At 39.7% G+C, this 21887-nt stretch overlaps 1 protein-coding gene across 2 annotated transcripts in view; it reads right to left on the bottom strand.

Moving 5' to 3' along the window:
• Nucleotides 1-154: 154 nt before the first annotated feature.
• LOC308181526 (M1-specific T cell receptor alpha chain-like) overlaps nt 155-21887 on the bottom strand; it is a 401071-nt gene continuing 379338 nt past the window's right edge. For both annotated transcript variants that reach the window (XM_080564916.1, XM_080564915.1), the window contains 4 exons: nt 2962-3231; nt 2465-2512; nt 1164-1270; nt 155-735 (listed from right to left, as the gene is read on the bottom strand). In XM_080564916.1, the coding sequence (XP_080421042.1) occupies nt 730-735; nt 1164-1270; nt 2465-2512; nt 2962-3231 (431 nt within the window). In that variant the 3' untranslated portion in view covers nt 155-729. The remainder of the gene's footprint in view (nt 736-1163; nt 1271-2464; nt 2513-2961; nt 3232-21887) is intronic.

The raw sequence follows: 21887 nt of genomic DNA on the forward strand, positions 1-21887 counted from the left end.
AGCCCATTATTGCAAACAGTTCCTGGGGACCAAGCTGTGTTCTGCTCTTCCTGGCACCCCTTCCCTCCTTCACCCCAAAGGCCATCTCTGATCCTAAAACTTATCTGAAGGGCAAAACAAGTTCCTCCAACGAGAGATACAAAAGACAAACAAGTTTCTTATTATTGGTAATGATTATTTAATAGCAGCCAAAAGCCTAAAGAAATGACAGGTAGACTTTAAAAAATGGCAAAAAGCATTCTTCTGTGATAGAGAAGCAAGAATTTCACTAACTTAAGGACTTCTGGGAGATCTAGCAGCTTTTTTTTTTTCTTTTTTTGGGGGGATGGGGTGGGGGTAGAGGGAGGAATACACCTTGCTGAGACAGCAAAAGAAAGACATGGTGCATAGCACCCTGATTAAGACTCTCTTTGCCATTTCAGTTGCAAATGAATACTCTGAGAAGCAATCTGTTCTTCAGCCAAAAACAAAAAAATAAAGTCATTGGCATGCTAAATGAATCAGATCTGTGGGAGAGCACAATGCTGAGAACTGTAAGCATATCTCTGAGTAGCTTTTTAAAAATGCAAATAAAGCAATTTAGACTATAATGACTGGTTTGATGTACAGAAAACACGATGTGATATCTGTTGCAACAGGAACGCCTGGCCTGAGTTCCCTCTTGCACCCGATGCTCCTGTAAAGATTCTCAGCAGATTTTTCTGGTACTTAGGTCTTCACCAGTTACTTTCATTCCTGTAACAAAAATAAAGATATATTAAATTTGGGGTACAGTCACAACTACATAATTGTAGACCTGAAGCAACATATTAGGTCTTAAAGTCAATGACCATCAAACTTTCACTGCTGGAGAACGGTCAGGTGATGAATCTGATGGATGAGTGCAGACAAGGGAAGAAAAGGTTGTAGGAATAGGAGAGAGAGATGTCTACAGAGAAGACAAAAGTTAAATTTGCGTGTGGATAAGGAAGGGTAAATATCATGTAGCAGAGAAAACAATGATAGGGCCAAGTAATGACTTGCAAAGAATTGGAGGGATTTTACTGGTGGTAGATAAAAGGTGTATGAACAGAGTGTGTAAAATATAGAGTGAACATTCATAGCTAATGAACTGATAAAGGTATTTTCTGTCAGAGGTCTTACCACCCCCTTTGCATACTCACTTTTTTCTTCCACATAAGGATTGTCATCACCACATTAAAAATTACTGCTTTCATTAAAATTATTTTCAGGCCCAGCTGTGTGAAAGACAGCATGTTCAGGTTTTCATCTGTAAAACCAGGAATGCGAGTCACAAGAGCACTGGGACATCCTGACTTCCAGACAGACATGAAAATACTTCTTAATGAAGCTGTTCTACTTTGCATGATTGAGTTAGCTTATAGGATACCTAATGAGACAGTGAGCAGGACTATCTCACTGACAGACTGTTTCAAGGGCAGGCTTTCATTCAGCAAACACTTAATTCTGCAGTAAGGAAGACTGCCAGCCATCTAGTTGTTAAATAACAGCGTATTATGAACAACAGATGCATGAAGAGTACCTCCTTCCTCTCTCCCAATTCTCTAAGAGGGGCCGTGGGAAAACAAGTTAAATTTTATCCATAGAAAAAAGAGTCTATCTGAATGTTCTATTATTCTTAGTTACAAAGTCATTTTCATCAGAAAATATATTGATTTATATTGGGAAAGCAAGGAGCAATCATCAAATAGTCATTTGAAAACCTCTCTGAAACAACTGGTCAAATCAGCCAAGTTTACTGATGAGTGTTTTTCTTAAGTAGTGTTTTGGAAACATTTGGCTACCTGTTTTTTGGTGGTTGGTTGATTTAGTTTTTTTTTTTTTTTCTCATTTTGTTTTGTTTTTTTCTCTCCCTTTCTTTCAGCAAGGCTGCATATTTGCAAAAGTACAGCTATTCTGCAAACAAGGCTAGAGCAGAGCAGAGGCAGGCTCAGGTCCTTTGAACTAGCACAAACAGCAATTGCTTGGGCTCCAGTGCAGCCTAGCATACTCCCATAGCCACAAGCTGAAGCAGAGCCTGCTCAGTGCACGCATACTGCAGAAACCACTTGCTTATCTTTTGGCTCATTAGGTGTTTGCACACCCAAAAATACAAACAGCTCTTTTGAAGTCTGAAATGCAGCAGACATTCAGTGAAGCTGATGTATCTGTGCCTTAAACCATTATAGGGTGAGCAGTGTCTGTTTGGCAACACCTTGCAAGATCATGTAGGTACCAGCTACAGTGGTCACTTGAAATTACCAATTCAGATCTGGAAGTCTACATCAACCCAATGACTTCCAGCCTTGATATTTAAATCCTGTGTGGCCCTTTAGAAAATTCCCGGTGTGTGGTTTTTGCTCCAACAGGAATTCTGAAAATAGGGAACATTAGCAAAAAAAAAAAAAAAAAAGGAAGACAGTTCCTTTAATTAAATTTTGCTCCTAAAATGCTGTGTTCATACCTGTCCTGAAGTGTGGTGACATCCCTGTAACACAGACAGTGGAGGCACCTGCAAGTAGTAACAATATATTTAATTAATAACAGGAATTGACTTCAGAAGTTCATAAAGATGTCTCTACTTAGAAGAACTGAATTATGGTTTCTAGCCTTTAAACCATCCCATAAATACTCATGTCTGCTATTTTCAGGATTAGCATTTAATATGATCTAATTAAAGTTTAGTGTCCCATCAGACAAAAGAATTTCAAGCTTTATATCCCCCATGGCATGATTTTGAAATCTCTCTGTTGTGACTGTACCAGCCTACTGAAATTTAATCTTGTTTCTACAAAGAAGGCGAAAGAAAACAGATGCAACAAGACAACATTCCTCTAGAGCATGGGAGCATAGTTCAGTACTGCTTGCAGGGTTGGGAGATGTGAACAAGTCCTGTTCATACTGGAGACAGAGAGACCAGATTACCTCTAACCCTGAATGCACATCCAACAGTGACATTACCGCTTTCAGGATCCTTTCCTTCTAATTTTCCAAATCTCTCATGCTCTGCATCACACTCCATTTTATCCTTGTTGGCCCAGTAGGTTGTCAAGTAGCTTGCTTCCTGTTTATTCTCGGATGTTGCCACCTCCACAACAGCTTCAGTCCTACTATTAGCTGCGTTTGATTTAACATTAAGGTTTTCAGGGGCGTAATCTGTGATAAGGCACATTTCCAAATCCTCATTATCTTTAGTGGTCAGCCTGTAGACCGAAGGAGATGGAACAACATCTGAAAGTGGAGGATAGAAGAGACATTATGTGAGATTACAGTCATAGTTCCTTGAATCTTGATGTACAGACACATTAAGTATGGAGGTCACTACATGATTCCAGTGGGAGATTGATCATAAGGACCTTGCGCTAGGACACCTTTAGAAAATGAAGGCATCCACAGTAGATAATGCAGGATCTACATGAGACTTATGTTGTCTGGAAGCCATGGATGGGGGGTTAGACAGGATCTTTAGAGCATCTCAAATGATACTCATGTGGCCACCCATAGCCTAGATGTTGATATCTAACCTAGGCATTCCTCTCTGTAACAGCTTGTACAACTCTACTCTGCAGCCTGGGATTCCTTTAGGATCTTGGCCTGAATGCACTGGGGGATGTGTTCTGGGAACAGGCAGAGAGCACCCTCTCTCTTCTTGCTTCACTGGTATGAGAAGTTATGTGTCTGGGGAGGAGTGATCATAATAATAAAATGTTAATAGTATTGCAGTACTCTAATGATGAACAAGTAAAACATCATTAAAGAGATACTGTAGCCAACATGTAAATATGGGGCTCTCAGTAGCCCTCTGAATGCATTTTCTGTTGGACTCTATGATCGGAAGTTTGAACCTGAGCTTCATTTTACATCTGTAAACTGAGAAAGGGATATTGGATAAGGTTCAGAGTTTAGATTAACATTTGCTTAGTCCCTGCTCTCACACCACACTATTAAGTATTGTAGAAATAGCAAAGATAGATTAGTCCCAGTTGAAGTTGTTTTAATTTCTTCCCTCTGAGAAAATCTAGACTAAAATCTTGGCTTTTAGAAACCACCTCAAAATCTTATCCAAGCACAGGCCCTTGTTCCACCATTGAGAGAAACCGTTCTGATCTGTTCAACTGCCAGCTGGCAGCACCTTAAAGAAATGCCCATACTTTATTAATATCACCTCAGAAAAGCCTTATCCACAAAGCCCAGTGGTATTTTTTCTCTGAGTCTTCTCCTGAATTGCAGTTCATCTATCCTAGCTTTGTCCAGGCTTTGAAAAACCCAATGAGACTGTCTCTTTCCCAGCAGTGCAGAATATGGTCTAGTGTATATCCTGACTCCCCCAGCTCAACTCACCTGCCCCAATACTCCCCATACAATACAGTTATTCTTTTGAAAATAGATTTCAGTGATAGAGTCAGATAAAAAGCTGTATGGTAGACTCCTGATTAAATAATAATAATAATAATAATACAGATGAACCAGGATATATCATTACCATGGAGTACAGGGATACAAAAGAAAAGAGGAACTGATAGATGTTCTTTCTCATAATGAGTGCTCTGCTTTCTGAAGAGCTACTTATGCACCACTCTCCAAATTAGTGGTTTTTTTTCTCACTATCTGTGTTATGCTTTTATCTTGAGCAGATTATGAAAAACACATCTGTTTCTGCTGGCAGCTTCATTACCTGCTTTGCAAAATGCTCATTTCTCATTCTTGCTCAGAGAGGTTGCTCACTTTGTTCCGTAACTGGAGGCTTTTTCCCAATACGTTCCTTTGCATATTTGCTCAACATTATGAAAGTTTGCAGATAGCAGTCTTGGTAAATATAAGCTACTATAACCACAGCAGTGTGATATATGTTTCATGTTATTGTCTTAATGAGTTGGTGGATGTGTTGGAAATGCTGCATTGATGTCTATTACCTTTATTTGCAGAAAATATTGAGAAGTAAATAACGATGTTCTGAGCCGTCCACCCTGCCTAATTTCATCCTTTCTGGAGGATATCTTCTGGGTGGAAGAACAGGAGCTATTTGAGTGCTATTCCACCCAGTCTACTCAGAAAGCCAACTCCAGAAATCAGGAGATTTCAGGGAGAGAGCAGTAGAAGCCTGTTCCAACATCAGATGAAGACCTATGCCTCTTTTTTTCAAACAGGACGCATTAGAAATCATGAACTGGTTTAACACACTATTGTATATAGAGAATTACCTAATTACCCATTCCCTTGCAGACTCTCTCAATTGCTGATCAGACTGGAATTGGTTTGATAGAGAGTCTTTGATCATTTAAAGCTTACAGGTGAATGCAATGGCTTAGCCCATCTGTGTAATAATTGTCTTTGAAAACAAGAAGACTTGAAGAGGCTGCTCATTAACTTCCTGAGAGTCTCTGTCATTTTCACGATATACTTTTCAGGCCTTTTCTTTCAAAGCCAGCATGAATTTTAACTGTTGGAAACTGTTTTCAATTTTATATGCCAGAGATGTAGTTTCTGGAAGAAAAATCAAATAAAGTCAACTCCAAACAAGTACATTATTGAATTAGAGAATAACTATACATGTAGTATCAGCCAAAAAAAAAAAAAAAACGATTTGTTTAGTAAGTAAGAAAAAAGTATCCAAAAGAATATCCCTCTCTAAACACAAGTAGAAGATCTTTTTTATGTTGTTACCAGAGAGTCAGAAGAATTTTCAGTCTTATATTTGTGGAATTGCCTCACATATAGATGTGTATTTCACACCAAAATAATAACCTTCCCTAATCACTCTATTTAATGTGTACTTTTAATCAGATAACTTACTTGGGATCACAGATAGCTTTGTGCCATTTCCAAAAATTACTCTCCTAGCTCTGGTATCCCAGACACTGAGTTCAAATCATTAAAATAATATAGTCTAAATCACCTGGGAAATTTCCTCCTGATGCAGTGTGAAACTATGATTTCAACATGAAACCAGAGGTGTCTGAATTTTTCCCTTCAATCTAAGGAAAAAATGCAGACTGGTGTCTGTGTAACAACGTTAGCCCTGTCAGGATAATATTTTCCTTTTCACATTTACTGCATAAACCTTCAAACTGTCTTACAAGACTCCAAAGTTAAGGTCAATGATATGCTGATGACACTAGCCTAAGAAGTTGATGATGCTCTCATCTGCAGTATTCCCAGGCTCCTACTCTGTCTTGGCTAGCATGCAGAGAAATAATCCTGGTTTCATTTTCTTTCAGCCTTCTCTAGTCCCTTCCCTCCTCATCTAGAGGCTATGTTCATTCTCCATAATGACTCCATAATATCTTTCCATAATAGATCTATTTAGAAACACAAACTGGTAGTCACTACTTCCATCTTCATAGCCTGTCCTTCTCCAGATGTTACTCACCTGAGCTGACTTGTAATCTAGTCCCTCTTCTAAAGACAAACATACTGTATCTTTCAGTTTTCCACTCAATAATAAACCTTTGCAATAAATTCTTGCCTACCAGGTGCATATTTCAATGGCTCCTCATCCAAAATATGTGGGAAAGCTGTCTACTAGAAGATGACGCACAAAGTTAGATGAAACTTCATTATGTATTCTCAGGTTTCTAAAGCATTTTGAAATGTTACTGAGGAAAGGACAAATACTTACAAAACATCACAAGAAAGTCAGTCCCTTTTCTAATAACTGACTGTTCACACTATAGTATCAGGTTATATGAATATGGAAGGGGACTTCACAGTCTGTAAATGTGTTAAACTTGTTATGCAGCATTTGGCAGCATGTGAACTGCGTTGCAGCTCTCTATGCATGACTGCACTATGCTGTGACTAAGCCTATGTAAACTCTTTAGCAACAGAAAACCATAGAAAACATGACAGTCTTCTCCAGCTGGTATGCAGCAGTTCACTGCCACACCATAACCAAGCATTCCTTGGATTCCAAGGCAGCACCTCTATTCCAACTGATTTTTGACAGGGGAAGTCTAAAAGAATTTGGGAACGTGCTTCCATGTAATCCCTCGTCCACCTACCCACAAGTAATTACCAATCCCAGTGTTAATATGATACAGAAAGCTCAAACTTACTTGGGATAACAAGAAGTTGGGTGCCAGCTCCAAATGCCAGTTTCACATATCCCTGATTGGCACACTGATGCCAATCACTACAAAAACGTAGACAGATTTTCCCAACTCATACTGCCAATCAGATCATACAGCCATTCTAGAGCAGGGAATAACTTGAGGGAGCAGTGGCTAAGCACATTGATTTAAGTCACTATAAAAGTACCAAAGAAATCTAAAAGAAAATAATCAGGAACAGAGGGATGAAGTGAAAAAGTGCTCATTCATTGGTTACAATCGTGTATTGCACTTTGCAGGGCAATAGTAGAATAATATGCTTTTTTTCCATCAGTAATATCACCTAAAATCCCTATTCAGTGTGCCATGTAATTAGGACCATCTCCTGTCAGTCCAACTTTTCTCCTTAACATTTCACTGTTTATTACCCACTTGGCTTGATCATCAGCAAGGTTCCTTTCCTAATGTCAGCTTGTATCCTTCATCACCCCCATAATTCACAGGAATTATCCTTTATTTATCCAGGAAACCTTTACAAGAAATCTTTTGACCGTACTTACAGTTATCTCCTCCCTGGAATTAACAGCACACTGAGATCCTATCCAGATCTTAGAACCTCACAGGGAGTTGCAAAGGTATCTGAGCCTTCTAAATCTTATCAGATCAGGATTCATACACCCTCACGTAGTCAGATAAGTAGTAGCAGAAGTAAGGATTAAGTATGGACTTGTAGCTGTTACAACTTGATAAATCTGGATTCAAGTCCCAGTCATGTACAGAATCCACTTGCAGAATGTGTGGATAATACCATATCTTTAGCTCACACTAACCAGCTAAAAGACAGCTCAGTTCCCATTCCAACACTAATATTTAAAAAAGTTATGAGTATATTGTTCCTTGATGGGATTCTGCTACAAGCAAAGACCAGATAAAATGGTGATAGTCACAATAAGTAGGTATTTTCTAAGTATTATAGCCATTCTTGTATTTCAGTGCTTGTTCATCAGACACATCATCCATGACTTTGCTTGAAGCCAATGGAAGTTACATGGATTTACCCTTAGAATAGAAGAAATGCATGTGACTTGACAGAAGACCAAAACTGGTCTTTGTCTTAGCTTATTATAGGAATGCAATTGACTGAAGATCATTGTAAGCACAAAGAATAATTCTTGGACAGCTGCCTTGGAATAACTTCAGCCAGTTAGGGTGAAACCTCTGGCTACCATACATTTGAGAACTGCCATTTCCCAGATCTTAATGTGTAATAACAACTAGTTTGCACATTAGGCAAAAAATCAGGATGAATGTACCTGGCAAAACCAGAAGTCTTGTCCCAGATCCAAATGTAAGTTTGTAACCACTTCCGTAGTTACACAATGGCACAGGCCTCTACAATATCCAGAGTGGTATTGAATGGAGCCTTCATCCATGAAATATTTCACCAAAGGAAATCCCATTTATTGGTATAGTTAGACAGAACCACCTATCTAGGACTTTACTTCCATCTGACCTTCTTTTCACATTCCCTTTACGAAGCACTATTATCATGTACTGCATCTTTCAAACTCTCAAACTCCTCTTCTTTAATATTCCCCTATATCATATTTATCCAGTTGCTTCCAGAAAGCCACATGCATCACAAATCTGTTCTTCACCTCATTCCTCAATTGCTTTGTCTCACTGTCACCAGATTCATCTCTCAAAAATAAATACTTCTGCTTCACAGCTCACCTAGTGAATGATGGCGTAGTATAAACTCCATCATCACATTCTCTTGGATTTGCCATCTGGATTAATCAAGAGTGTTTCCAGAGCAAAGTTGCCATTTAGATTTTACGCAGAAATCATGCTTTTTAGTATGTAATTTCTTTGTGGCAGGGAAACTGTTCTACCATTGATCACTGAGCTTTCAGTATGCATTCAGGAAATTCTTGGGTTTTACATTGTGAACAGGGCTAGATCTGGAGCAGTTGAATATAGACATTGCCATAACAGTCAGTTTGGGGATATGCCAGTTCAGGATCTCTGGCAGAGCCCTAATATATCACTATTTTAACTTCCTAATAGCTCCATATTAACTGGAGACTCTTATGTTTTCTCAAAAGTTTTTAAACAGGGTCAGGAGGGTCATCTGAAATATGAGAAATTCCTGCAGAGCTTTTCATAATGAATTGCTTTTTTATATTGCTATGCATTTTAACTTTCAGAAAAAAAATCTCTTTTAAATGATCTTAAAATTCACCACCATTTTAAGAAATGGAAACACTACTTTTCCAGAGTCAAAAGAAACCAGTTTGACTTTAAATGATCCTAAATGATCTTCAAACATTTCCAAAAACAAAAACAAAACAAAACAAAAAAAAACTGTGAAATTGGTCAGGGGAAGGGTAATGGACAAAAAGGCCCATGTAACATATGTTTGGGAGATTAAATCTACTTGGAGAAAGCAGAAGCTCGGTCAATGATCCAAAGTACAATTCTATCTTAAGCGATATTAACACCATGACACAGCCCTTAAAAATATGTTGTATGACAGGTTTATAGAGGCTCTTCAAGATACATGAAAACACCTGACTTACAAAGCTGGGAGAGAAAGATGTGGGAAACCAAGTTCTCTTGCTTTTACACCACTATAAATAGGACATATAGTCCTATTTCTACTATATTGGGAAGCAACTAAACAAGCAAAGTAACTTTTGAAGGGACTAGAGTACTTTCAAGAGAGATCACATCTGAGAATTCAGACATACCTAGAAAAATGGTAAGTTTCGTTCCAGCTCCAAATACAAGTTTGTCATAACCCATTATTACACTGTGACATTATGCTTTGCAAAATGATGCATTAGTATGCACATATGCTGGATTAACAGTTGTACACATGGCAATGCAAGATGCTTACTGAAATAATCTAACTAATGCAAGTTACTGCCACTTCCTCAGCACATGTAGTAAAATAAACACTTCACATTCCTCTGACTATTTATTCTTCACATTCACTAGCCTAGCTATCACGCACAACCTAATTTGTCACCTGCTTATTCTTTCCTCTGTCTCTACACACTAGCAACTTCTGTCCTTCAGTGCATACATACACAACCTCCAGACTGTTTAGAAGCCTTCTGACTGCTGCTGTTGAGTCCAGCCAGTCAGTTACCTTTCTGCTCTGTTCGCTTGCAATTTCCATCCTCCTTTATAGGTTGTGCATAACATTGTATTAATTAATATTGTCTGGGTTCCACACTGAGGGGGGTGCCACTACCAAACATGGGCTTGTATCTTGCCCTAAAGTCTATACAGTAATTCAGCACACCACTGAAATCTCCCCTCCCTTCTCTCCAGAACTAAGTATACCACAGCAGCTAAGTTGAACAGTGATATGGATACATTTACACACACAAACAAGCACTCTGTAAGTGCAATATACAGTCAATTTGCCAATTTTAAGAACCAGAGACAACGCGAGTTGCCTTAGATAGCAGAAGAACCTGGATAATATGACGATTTTGAGAAGAGTTGAAAAAAATGCAGAAACATTAAATATCAGAACTTGAATTCATGAAAGTTTGCACCTGAGCTTAAAAAAAAAAAAAGAGGGTGGAGGGGAGTAGGAAGTGGGGAAGGGAATATCACAACAAGAAAACATTTGGAGCCAAACATGGTTAATTTAACTCTCAGTGTCCAAATGCATGCTCCCACTTTGTAGGATTAGCTAGTTTTACCTGACAAAAATTGGCTAAGCATGGTGAAAGCTCTGTATACCAGGTTTTATATAACTGGAAAAATGCATTCACATAAAAATGGATATTGGATCAAAATGCATCATAACCTCACTCACTGGTTAATGTCAAGCCCAGAATCCCTCCTTAAAGAATACAATCCATAGGAGATTCCTGTTGCTAAGGAGCTTGCAAATTAAATTGAGAATGAGATCATAATTAATTCATTACTTAATATCTGAACAAAATCCAACCATCAGTGACACCACTATCTCATTCTTCCTGCAAAACCTAGACCATAATTAAGTTTGCTCTCCATCCCAAGTAGAAAATGAGATTTAACTTCTGAGAAAGCAGAGATAATATCTGAGACACAGGTGAACTATTTTTAATTCTTTTCACTCTTTTCCAATGGAGAAGGAGCAAAAAAAAAGTTTTGACAGTCTTCCTCCAGAAGTATTTTTCTTTTCTTAAATAGTTTTTTTTTTTAAGTAAAAAGTTCCTGAAAAATCTACAGTACTTGAAAATTTGCTTGAGATTTAATTACTAATGAAAAAAAAAAAAGAAAACCACCTTGAGTTTTCTGATTAAAATGCTCAGACAAGTTTGTTAGTTATGAATATATGCATACACAATATTCAAAGGATGAAAGATTTATTTATTTATTTAAAATTTCATTCCTTAATATTGTGTAGTATGTCTCCAAATTCCAGCAGCTATCATAATTACTAATAAGTGCACTGAGGACCATCTCTATTGTCCTAGAATATCCAGTAGATACTATAGTAACTATGAGTTTATTGTCATTACTTTTGGGCAACAACATGCATCTGAACTGCATTTCATTACTCTTTTAGTGAACATTTACTTTTTTTCAGGTGGACCACTAAACAACTCAGAAATCTTACTTGGTTTTACCATGAGCCTGGTTCCATCTCCAAAGGTTAGCTTGTAGGTATTCAGAGACACACTGTGTTGTTTGCCATAGCAAAAATCTTTGTACACTCCTATCAACCCCAGTCCACGTAAATAATTTTCCTCTGTCCTGATTGCTTCAATAGACCATGAAACTCAGTTTTTCTTCCAGTTTCATATATCATAAGGAAGTGCCATGAAAATAGTATCACTATCTTGGACCAGATTCTTCTTCTATATGTCACAGAGTATCATGTTTGCTTCATGTCGTATCTTCTGCTAACTCCAAGAAAGATATATTCCTACACAATGAATAATAACTCTGCCCATTTACACTTTTGTATCCATCCCTGTCCTGGTTTCTCAAGAAACAGGAATGGAACACAGATTATGAGCACTTATCCTTATATTCCTTTAATTTCTCACCCCACACACTTGGCATGCATTCTTTCTTAGTTCTGTGCCCATTACTCCTTCTTCTTCCTCCTCACACTGTAGTCTCATTAACACCTAAAGGAAGAGCCACAAGGCAATTACCCTTCCACCTCCATCCCTGACAAACCCAAACCTGCACCACTCAGCAAAGGCCATTATATTTTTTCACACCTCTGTTCTTGTATTTCACTTGTTTTTTTGTTTTTCATTTTCAACTTGCTTTCTTTCCCCAGAATAGATGCATTTCTAGTGCACAGTGATTAAATAGAAAGTCTCCTACTTCTTTCCAGTGAATAGTATAACATCCCAAATTTCTCTACAGAGCCGCTGTACCATTATTTTTGAAGTTATATTATAGTATCCCCTGTTTTGAGTCCCTCTTGACTCAGTGATCAGACAGCTCACCTGGTGCAACGAGAAGTTTTGTTCCGCTCCCCCATGTGTATTTTCCCCATCCTCCAGAATCAGCACTGTGTGACAGGTCCTTACAAAATGGGTCTCTTCATTCAGCTAGGTGGGTGTTGAAGGGCAAGCAACATGGAGGAGGCATGGGATAAACTTTTCAGCCATGTCTCTAGCTCTGAGAAAAGCTATCAACACCTAATCACATTTCCACAGATCTTCTCCAGCCTCTTTTTGCCAAATACATTTCCCTATGTTCACATACATGGGAATAATTAGCTATGAATACAGTCACCTCAGGTGTCAGAGACTGGAGTATCTACTCCTTAGTTAGCAAGGAACACTGTATGTAGATTCTTTTGTTATATCCAAAATATAATGCCTACTATTAGTCATTGCATATGGTTTCTCAGTATCCGGGTCTTCCCACCCATCCTTCTTTCCTTCCTCATCATCTTTTATTGCTGAAGAACATTGTGTGTGTTCATTACAGCATGATGATTATCTAGCTATTAACAAGTGCTGAGACAACCGGACTTCCATTGTTATCATTTTCCCATGCAATGGTCCAAATACTTACTGCTTTAATGACAGTTTTATACCTTTACCAAAGATGAAGTTATTTATTACCTGACCCAGTATTCATATAGTGATATGAAGCTTCCCACACAAGCATACACAGAAAGAAAATAACAACAAAAAAACATACTTTCCAAGCCAAATTCTTTGTTTCTTTTTTCTCAATCTACAAGTCAAAGATCATTTTGTCTCTTACTTTCTTAAGTATATATGAATAGTTATTAACACTAATATTTTGAGGAAAAACAGAATTTCAATGATTAAGTAATCTATTATGTTTCATTGTTTGGTTGTCATTTACAGAAAGTCATAAAGAATTTAGTTTCAACTGGGATATAGTTTCACACTTCTATTGATGCTGGAAAGAATATACTGGAGTTTTTAAATAGCACTACTATCACCTTTCAACAGATTGAGAACTGTAGTTTGACATACACATGCTTTTTTTCTTTTTTTTTGGGGGGGGGGGGGGCAGGGGGGGGTGAGAAAGAAAGAGAAAGAGATTCAAAACTTCCTTGCATGCATGTTTCTAAATTCCATATTTTGGAGAGGGAAATTTGAGCTTTGATGTTACAGTGGCACTAAGCAACCTATTAACGGATTCTCAACAGTTGACCAGCAAGGTGAGACAACATTGCTGGTCTTTGCATGAGGATAGAGGCAGTGGAGTTTTGTTGTTCTTTTCCAGCCTACAGAGATACAACAAAAATCTAAGCAGGGGAATACACAAAAACATCTGTTAGTGAGTATAGAATGAAAAATAAAAGTCAGCTTACTTTGGTTTATTTGAAGATTTATCCTACATAATAATAATGGAATCATGTTACCTGTAGGACAAAACCCTCCAACATCAATATGTCTTTATCAAGAGCTCAGGGTATCCAACGGTGAAAAGGAAAGAATGAGAGAGCCTGGCAGGATATACCTGCCATCCAGGCATTTCAACTCAGTCAGACCATTGATAAAATAATACTATACAACCAGTAGACAGACAAGATAATAGAGAGCATTATGGCTTCTTCAGGCCATTCTTGCTGAGACTTAATATAGGTAATACCTAAATGACACAAAACCCTGACATTTTGGATGCAATGGAATAATGCATCATTGACCACCAGATCAAGAGGTCACATAGTATTTATCCAGTTCTAGCACAAACAGCAAGATCTATGAGCAGTGACTTAGTGTGTGAAGGTAACAGTCCAACTATCAAGATAAGTGGAGAAGACAACCGCATATCTGTTTGCCCTCAATGACACATTCACTAGCACAACAGCAGATCTTCCATATTTTTCATCTTCTCCTACAGATTATTCTAAATTCAAAAGGAAAAAAAATGCCCTTAGTTTAGCATCTTATTTCATTAAAAAAAAAAAAAAAAAACAAACAACAACAACAACAACAAAAAAAAACCAGTCTTGTCTACTTGCAATTGTGAATTTGGAGCCAATGTTCACTGTTTCTCTGCCTAGAAAAAAAATGCATTCATACACATTATTTTTCACAAATTCTAGTCTTGCTTGATTCCCATCTAAGGTTTCAGATATGCACCATGAAGATCAGAAAAAAACACTGCACAGAATTTTCTTTCTTTTTCCTCCCCCTTTGATATGATTAATACTGTGGGCATTTTGAAAAGGCTTTTTTTGCAGGAGAACTATGAGAATTTGCCTCAGCCCAGAGAGTCACAGAATCACTTAGGTTAGAAGGGACCTCTTGAGGTTATCTAATACAACATCAATGTGATTGACAGGGATCCCCAGTACAAGAAAGATGCAGACTTTCTAGAGCAAGTCCAGTGAAGGGCCACAAAGATGATTAAGGGATTGAAATGTCTCACATACAAAGAGACACAGAGAGAGCTGGGATTGTTTAGACTGGAAAAGACAGAGCTAGGAGGGGGAGGTCTTAAATGGGTATAAATGCCAAATAGGAAAAAGTAAAGAAAACAGAACCAGACTCTCCTCAGGGGTGCCTAGTAACAGGACAAGAGGCAATTGGCACAGACTAAAATATGGGAAATTCCACTTAAACCTAAGGAAAAAAAAATAATTGAGGGGATGGTTAAACACTGGAACAGATTTCACAGAGAGGTTACAGAATCTCCATTCTCAGAGATGTCCACATCAACAGAAACTTCTTTTTGTTGACCCTGCTTTGAACAAGGGGCTTGTACTAGATGATCTCCAGAAGTCCCTCCCAAATTCCATGATTTTATGATCCTATGAACACTAAACTTCAAAAAACCTCACATGTTGCTTGCTAAGAGCATGTACAAATATAGTTACAGAGATTCAGTAAAGTATGGTAATTTGTTGAGCCATGCTAATAGACCATTAGTAATTAAGCTGTTTAAGATCCCTACTGAAGAAAAAAGGCCTGTTGACTTTACTGGTAGATGTGGTTCAATAGCTGCACCACAAAGCCTTGTTTGCTGGAATGGCAAAAAGGGATGTGAACAACAACATGACCGTGGTCTAGGGTCAGAGTAACTGATGAAAATCATCTTCTTATCGGTCCAGGTTTCCATCTATGGTTTGTTTGTTTGTATCTTTCTATGATACATCAAATGGTCAGATAATGCAAGAACAACTACAGTAATTTAAATCAGTACCATCATCAGCTAACCAATTCCTTTAATTACCAAGTCATGGTGCTAAAAGTCACTCTGCTATTCAAATCTAAATTGACAGTAAAAACTGCAAATACACATAAGCATGTTTCTTACTTGGTTTCACAAGAAGCTTTGTTCCTTTTCCAAAGATGATGCTATAGCCAGCATTCACACAATGAAAAACAAGCCAACAAAAACCATCCTTGCAGCCATCACATCCACACCTACAAATGTAGGTTATGTGATCTAATCACAGGAAATTTAAAACAAAATACAGCACTCCCTTCATGGAAAGATGGGGCTATGGGAATTCAAATGCCTAATCAAACTGCTATTCCTCTGTTGGATACTCTTCATCTTGGGATTTTCAAATGAAGGTAAGAGAAGTAAGACAGTGCTTCAAACACATCTAGAATCCATTATATTAGGTGAGAGCAGTGCTGTGGTAATGACCTAACATAATAGAATAAATAAATAAATAAACACTAATTTCCAATTTACTACTGCATATCATGTAATTTATTTTTTTTGCCCATGTTTTTAAGACAGTTAAGACATTTTAGCAAATCAGCTCTTGCTTTCATGAAGGTTGATATATGGAGACATCTTCTTACTCCCTTTTATCCTTCCCCCCCATGTTTAAATATTTTAGGAGTTATGCATCTGTAAATTTACAATGAGCACACACAAAATTTGGCAGGAATTTGTCAACTTCATTTGGACTTATTTTTAAGCAGGCTTTTTGATTTTTCTCAGTTTTAAGAGTTACACAGCAGTGTGGATACAATTCAGAATCAAATGAAACTGAAGCCTAATTCACTGCCAATGTATACTATCTTCTGACCATTCCAGTTACATATATGCGGTCAAATCACAGGTTTATATCTACTTACTAAGATCAACTTTCAGTTTAGTTCCACTTCCAAAGAACAGTTTGGCACCAGAACCTCATATGTCACACAATAATGGGCCATGTAAAAGAAACCTCCTACTTGAAAATCCTGGGAGCTCTTCCTTACCCAGAATATGGGCAAAATAAAAGACAAAAGGACAGAATGGTTTCTGCCCTTTACAACTATGGGCTGGATTAGGATGGTGAAAGGTAATATTGGTCTTTTAAAGCTAAGTGTTTTTGTTTGTTTGTTTGTTTCATTTTCTTTAACCACCTTCCCCTACCCAAAAGAAAAGAGACACTTGAATTTTCTCCAGTGTGATTAGTAGCAGATCCTCTCAAAAACAGAAATTAAAAGTATGTTGATAACACAGCTTGAAAAGGACAGACCAACCCACACCTCATTTTTATACAGCTGTTGTTTTTACCAGATGATGTTTGAATATATGAAGACTATAGGATAAGTTTAAAGGTGGAACTCCCCATCATACATTTTATATACCATGACAGAAAGAATTTTATGTACCATGCAGAAACTATCTGCATTCCTATCCCTGAATTTGGTATTGCATTTTGTTTCAGGCTCATTCATGATAGTCTTCCCTAGAAGACAGCATTCTGTACTTACAAGGTAGCACTGATAATCTTGTTCCAGTCCCAAAATGAGCCTTTCCTCCAGTACCATACACACAGTGCAACATACCCTGCCAAAATCTCACTTAACACAGATGCAACCATCCCCTCCATAAGTCCTAAGATTTATCCAGAGAGAGGGAGGAAAGACGCCCAACTGTCCCTGACTACTTGGGTTCCAGATAAATTTAGTTCGCCTCTAAGAAGTTCCTACTTGCACCCTGAGACTTAAGCATGCTGCATCATCTGCCTTCAGCTCTGTCCTACACCAGTACTAAGACTATCCCAGGAGAAAAAAAAAAAAAAAAAAAAAAAGAAAACCTCAAGCCTAAAGTACAACAGCAAAATCATCTAAAGACTGAGGATAGACACACACTTAAGAGCTTGGGTACCAGCTCTGTTCTGGTGCTTTATAGACTCCTATAGCTTTGTGGAAGAGTTGGGGCCCTTGACAATTCAAATCCTTCCGCATTCTCACATTTGTCTATGCACCTGAGTGCCCAGCTCAGTACCACAGATGTTGACTACTGATAACTCTTATCCTAAATACGCTACACTAGTCACCAGGTCTCAGAGTTAAAATGACCCTTCCTGCCAAACATTACCTTCCCCACACAAGCATTCACAGAGTGGCCCTGGAGGAAGCAAATGCTCCATGGCTCTCATATGCAGCTCTGACTCATCTCTTTGGTCTTAAATTGGCTAAAGTGGGAATGCAGTAACAGGAGAGAGCATGAAGTGGAAAAGCAAGAGGAGAATACCTACTTGGATGAACATGCAGCTATGTCCCTGGCACAAAATGGGGTTTTCCTACTTTGCTGTTCACACAGCATTGACACCCTAACAAGAAACAGAGGCTCAGTGTGCTCTCTGATCGCCTCCTTTTTCCTTTTGCAACAAGCAGGATAAGCCGTTGGACAGCAGCTGGGATTTGCACGGGGAGCAAGAACACACAGAGGAGGGAAAGGCAGAAACGGGATGAATCTCTGAAGCTCTTTGGAGAATATCAGCCATTCCCAGGCACCAAGAGTTTTCAGTCACAGTGCCAAAATGGCTTGCTCTTGGGCTTGCTGTTGTGCAAAAACAAAACAAAACAAAAACAAACAAACAAAAACACACAAAGAGCATTCTTAACATCCACTTTGTAGTTTAGCAACAAAATCAGCGTTCCCTGAGGGCTCAAGTTACATTTTCTCTCCTGGAGCACAGCCCCCAGGACATACTGTGGAGTGAGATTGCAACATACAGGCATTTACCCATCTACTTGGAAAGACGGTGACTTTAATCCCTGAGCCAAAGGTGAATTTGAGGGTATTGTCACAATAGAACAGCACTTGACAGAAACCCAGAGGGTTCAGATCCCAGCAGATGACACCACCACCACTCAGGGTGTACCATAGACTCTTCACTTACACTCTGGGCAAGTGGGATGCTCAGATTCAGCTGGAAACCAGCTGCTTTCTGCAGTGTGGATTGATGGTGTGCAATTTCACTTGCTTGGCTTTTTCAGGAGTCCTCTCTCTTCAAGCTATCTGCTCACTCACATAAGATTCCTAATTTCACTGCCCACAAGATATCCAGGCTGAAAGCTACTATCATATTAATCCACAGCTTTTCTTTCTCTGGTTACACTCAGAACAACAGTCTACATACCAGAGCTATTTAGCATGACTAGCAGGAAACAGTTGCATCAGCACAGCCTGGACCTACCCTGAGATAGCTAAATGACCCAAGGTAAGGAATAGAACTGAATCCCATTACGCATCCCCCATGAACCATACACAGGCACTATGAACAAGATGGTCAACCTATTCATCCGCCCTAAACCACACCACTCCTTCTGCACACTCCCAGACTATCAGCAGCCTAAAGCACCATGTTCAGAGCATCTTTCTCTCAATAGAAGAAGTCCTCCGCATAGAAAAAAATTACTAAGCACAAGAGCATCTTTCAATGGTGATTGCTTACTTGTGTGGGGATTTCTTCAAAGATCATTATCTCAGAGACACCTCTGATGGCTTACATTAGCAACAACAAATGAAATAGTGCCTACACTCTCCTTCCCCTCTGTAAAGAGATATGGATACCACAAGGATGTCCACGGGATGAAACACTGGATATGTAAGGACATCTGACAAAGGAGAAACAGGAAAGCTGAGCACTCACTTGGTTGGACAGACAGCCTGGTCCCTGAGCCAAAGGTCATTTTGCCGTATGCAGAGCCATAGCTACACAGCATTTCCTCCCATAACAAAAAGCCCAGGCAGCTCACATGGCTTTCTCATGCCTCAAAACCCCAGGACTCGGCTCAGGCCCCCGCTCATCTAAGGCTGTACACAGCCACAAAGCAACCGCCCCTGACGTGCCTTTGTAGATTGCATTCCCACCATTCCAGGGACAAACTTCTGCCATACCATCTCTTCTTCCCGAAACACCTCACAGCTCTGCAATACCCAGAGAGAATGCACAAGCTTGTGAACACTTGTGAAAGCCTTACCAAAACTTACACTCCAACATTACTGTCTGGGCTATTTCAGCCTCGCCTTGCAAGGCTAAGTAATAACTGTAACAGTACTCACCAGGCTTTACACAAAGCTTTGTTCCAGATTCAAAGGCGAGCCTCTCCCATTCAGCACTCACAGTAACAAATGCCATTATGCAAAAGCTCTCATCTCCCCATAACAAGGAAGCCCTTCTTATGGCTGGCAAAGACCCTTCCCAGCAACACACACGTCACCCTTTCCCAAGGACATGCAGACCTCAAGTTAAGCTTGGCCCCAATCACCCAAAACCTCATTAAATAGTGCACCCAGGGAACTGTCAGAGCGTGCATGGGGAGAGAAGGCATTTCAGCTCAGCAAAGGTGAAGGTAAGGGATGGAAATGGAACAAAATCTGTAGCAAGAGTCCCATATGGAACACCTATGGAAAGCTCCACACTCACTTGGTTGGACGGACAGCCTGGTCCCTGAGCCAAAGGTCAGCTTGCTGAAGCCAGACACACAGCATCTCCTCCCATTACAAAAAGCCCAGCTCGCTTTGCCATCACAAAGGCAAATCCACACCAAGGGGCAAGGAAACCAGTCTGATAGTGCCAAGGGAAGGAAAGCACCAGGCATGTCATGGAGACTAGGTGCCATAAAAAAATGGAAGGAGTCCAAGGCACTGGGACATGTGGGGAAAACCAAGCCCTAGGGATGCCTGGAGAATAGCCCAGTTTCATTTCCAAACTTCTTCTCCCCAAAAAAATGAAGAACAAGGCAAAAGGGAAGCAGCTCTGTTTTTCTGTGCAATTTTCTGCTTACCTGGTACAACTGAAAGCACAGTTCCTTTTCCAAAAGTGACTTTGCCTGCATCGTATGCACTGTGGCATGTCTCATTACAAAAATGTCTCCGCCAGCCCTGCACGTGATCTCAAGCACAAAGCACCTAGACTCAGGACATGGCAGAACTCCCCGACGCAATAGGCCCAAGCACAGGGCCACTACCTGAAACAAAGCAAAATCCGTTCCCTAGCTCACTTGCACTTTTCAGAGGAGCGTTCCATGTCACCTTAGGTAAACATTAAGCCCCACAAGTGACAAGGAACCACACAACACAGGGAAGCTCTGAACAGATTATATGACCTCAGGAAAGTCAGTACTGGGGGACTGTCAGGGAACAAAGCACGCAGACCTCAAATTGAGCTTTAATCCAACCACCCAAAAGTTCATTAAATACAGCACCCAGAGCACTCTCAGAGCCTGCAAGGGGAGAAAAGCCATTTCAGCTCGACAAAGGTGAAGGTAAAGGATGAAAATGTAACAACATCTGTAGCAAGAGTCCCATATGGAACACCTATGGAAAACCCCACACTCACTTGGTTGGACGGACAGCCTGGTCCCTGAGCCAAAGGTCAGCTTGTAGTTCCCGTAGTCACACAGCATTTCCTCCCATTACAAAAATCCCAGCCTGCCCGCACTGGAGAAACAGCACCACTCCCCAGCACCTGCGTCCCTGTCCTGACAAACCATCTCAGCAGACGTCAAGATCCACTGTCCAATGCAGTGTCCGCTGTCCACCATTCAGTGGTGCACACTCCTGCCAAACCATGCACCACTTCACTTCCTGGGGGAGAGGAGGGGAAGATGGCAAGGAAGGGACCAGTAGAGCCCTGCTCAGGAAAGGACACTGGTAATAGGTGCTGTCTTCCTCCCAAACCTGACTTTCTCTTAAATTACAGTTAAAAGGTGTTGAAGCACCTCTAATATGTTACACAGACAGGTACCCACCATTTGCATGCACTTTTTTTGCACTGCAGCCTCCTGAAGAGCTTGAGGGACAATGGAAGCACGACTCCAAATTTGTCTGAAGCATCACTTATCCAAGACACGCATAGCCATCAATGCTCAGAGCAAAGGGAAGGAAAGAACCAGGCATGCAATGGAGATTAGGTGCCATAACAAACTGCAGGGAGCCCAAGGCATTGGGACATGTGGGGAAACCAAGTCCTTGGGATGCCTGGAGAATAGCCCAGTTGCATTCCCAAAGTTCTTCCCAACAAAACAATGAAGAACACGGCAAAAATGAAGCCACTCACATTTTGACTCACAAGAGCATGTTTCAATGGTGATTGCTCACTTGTGTGGGGGTTTCATGAAGGATCATTAT

Source organism: Anser brachyrhynchus (genome assembly GCF_964034855.1).
Source record: "Anser brachyrhynchus genome assembly, chromosome: 22".
In the NCBI taxonomy this organism is placed as follows: domain Eukaryota; kingdom Metazoa; phylum Chordata; class Aves; order Anseriformes; family Anatidae; genus Anser; species Anser brachyrhynchus.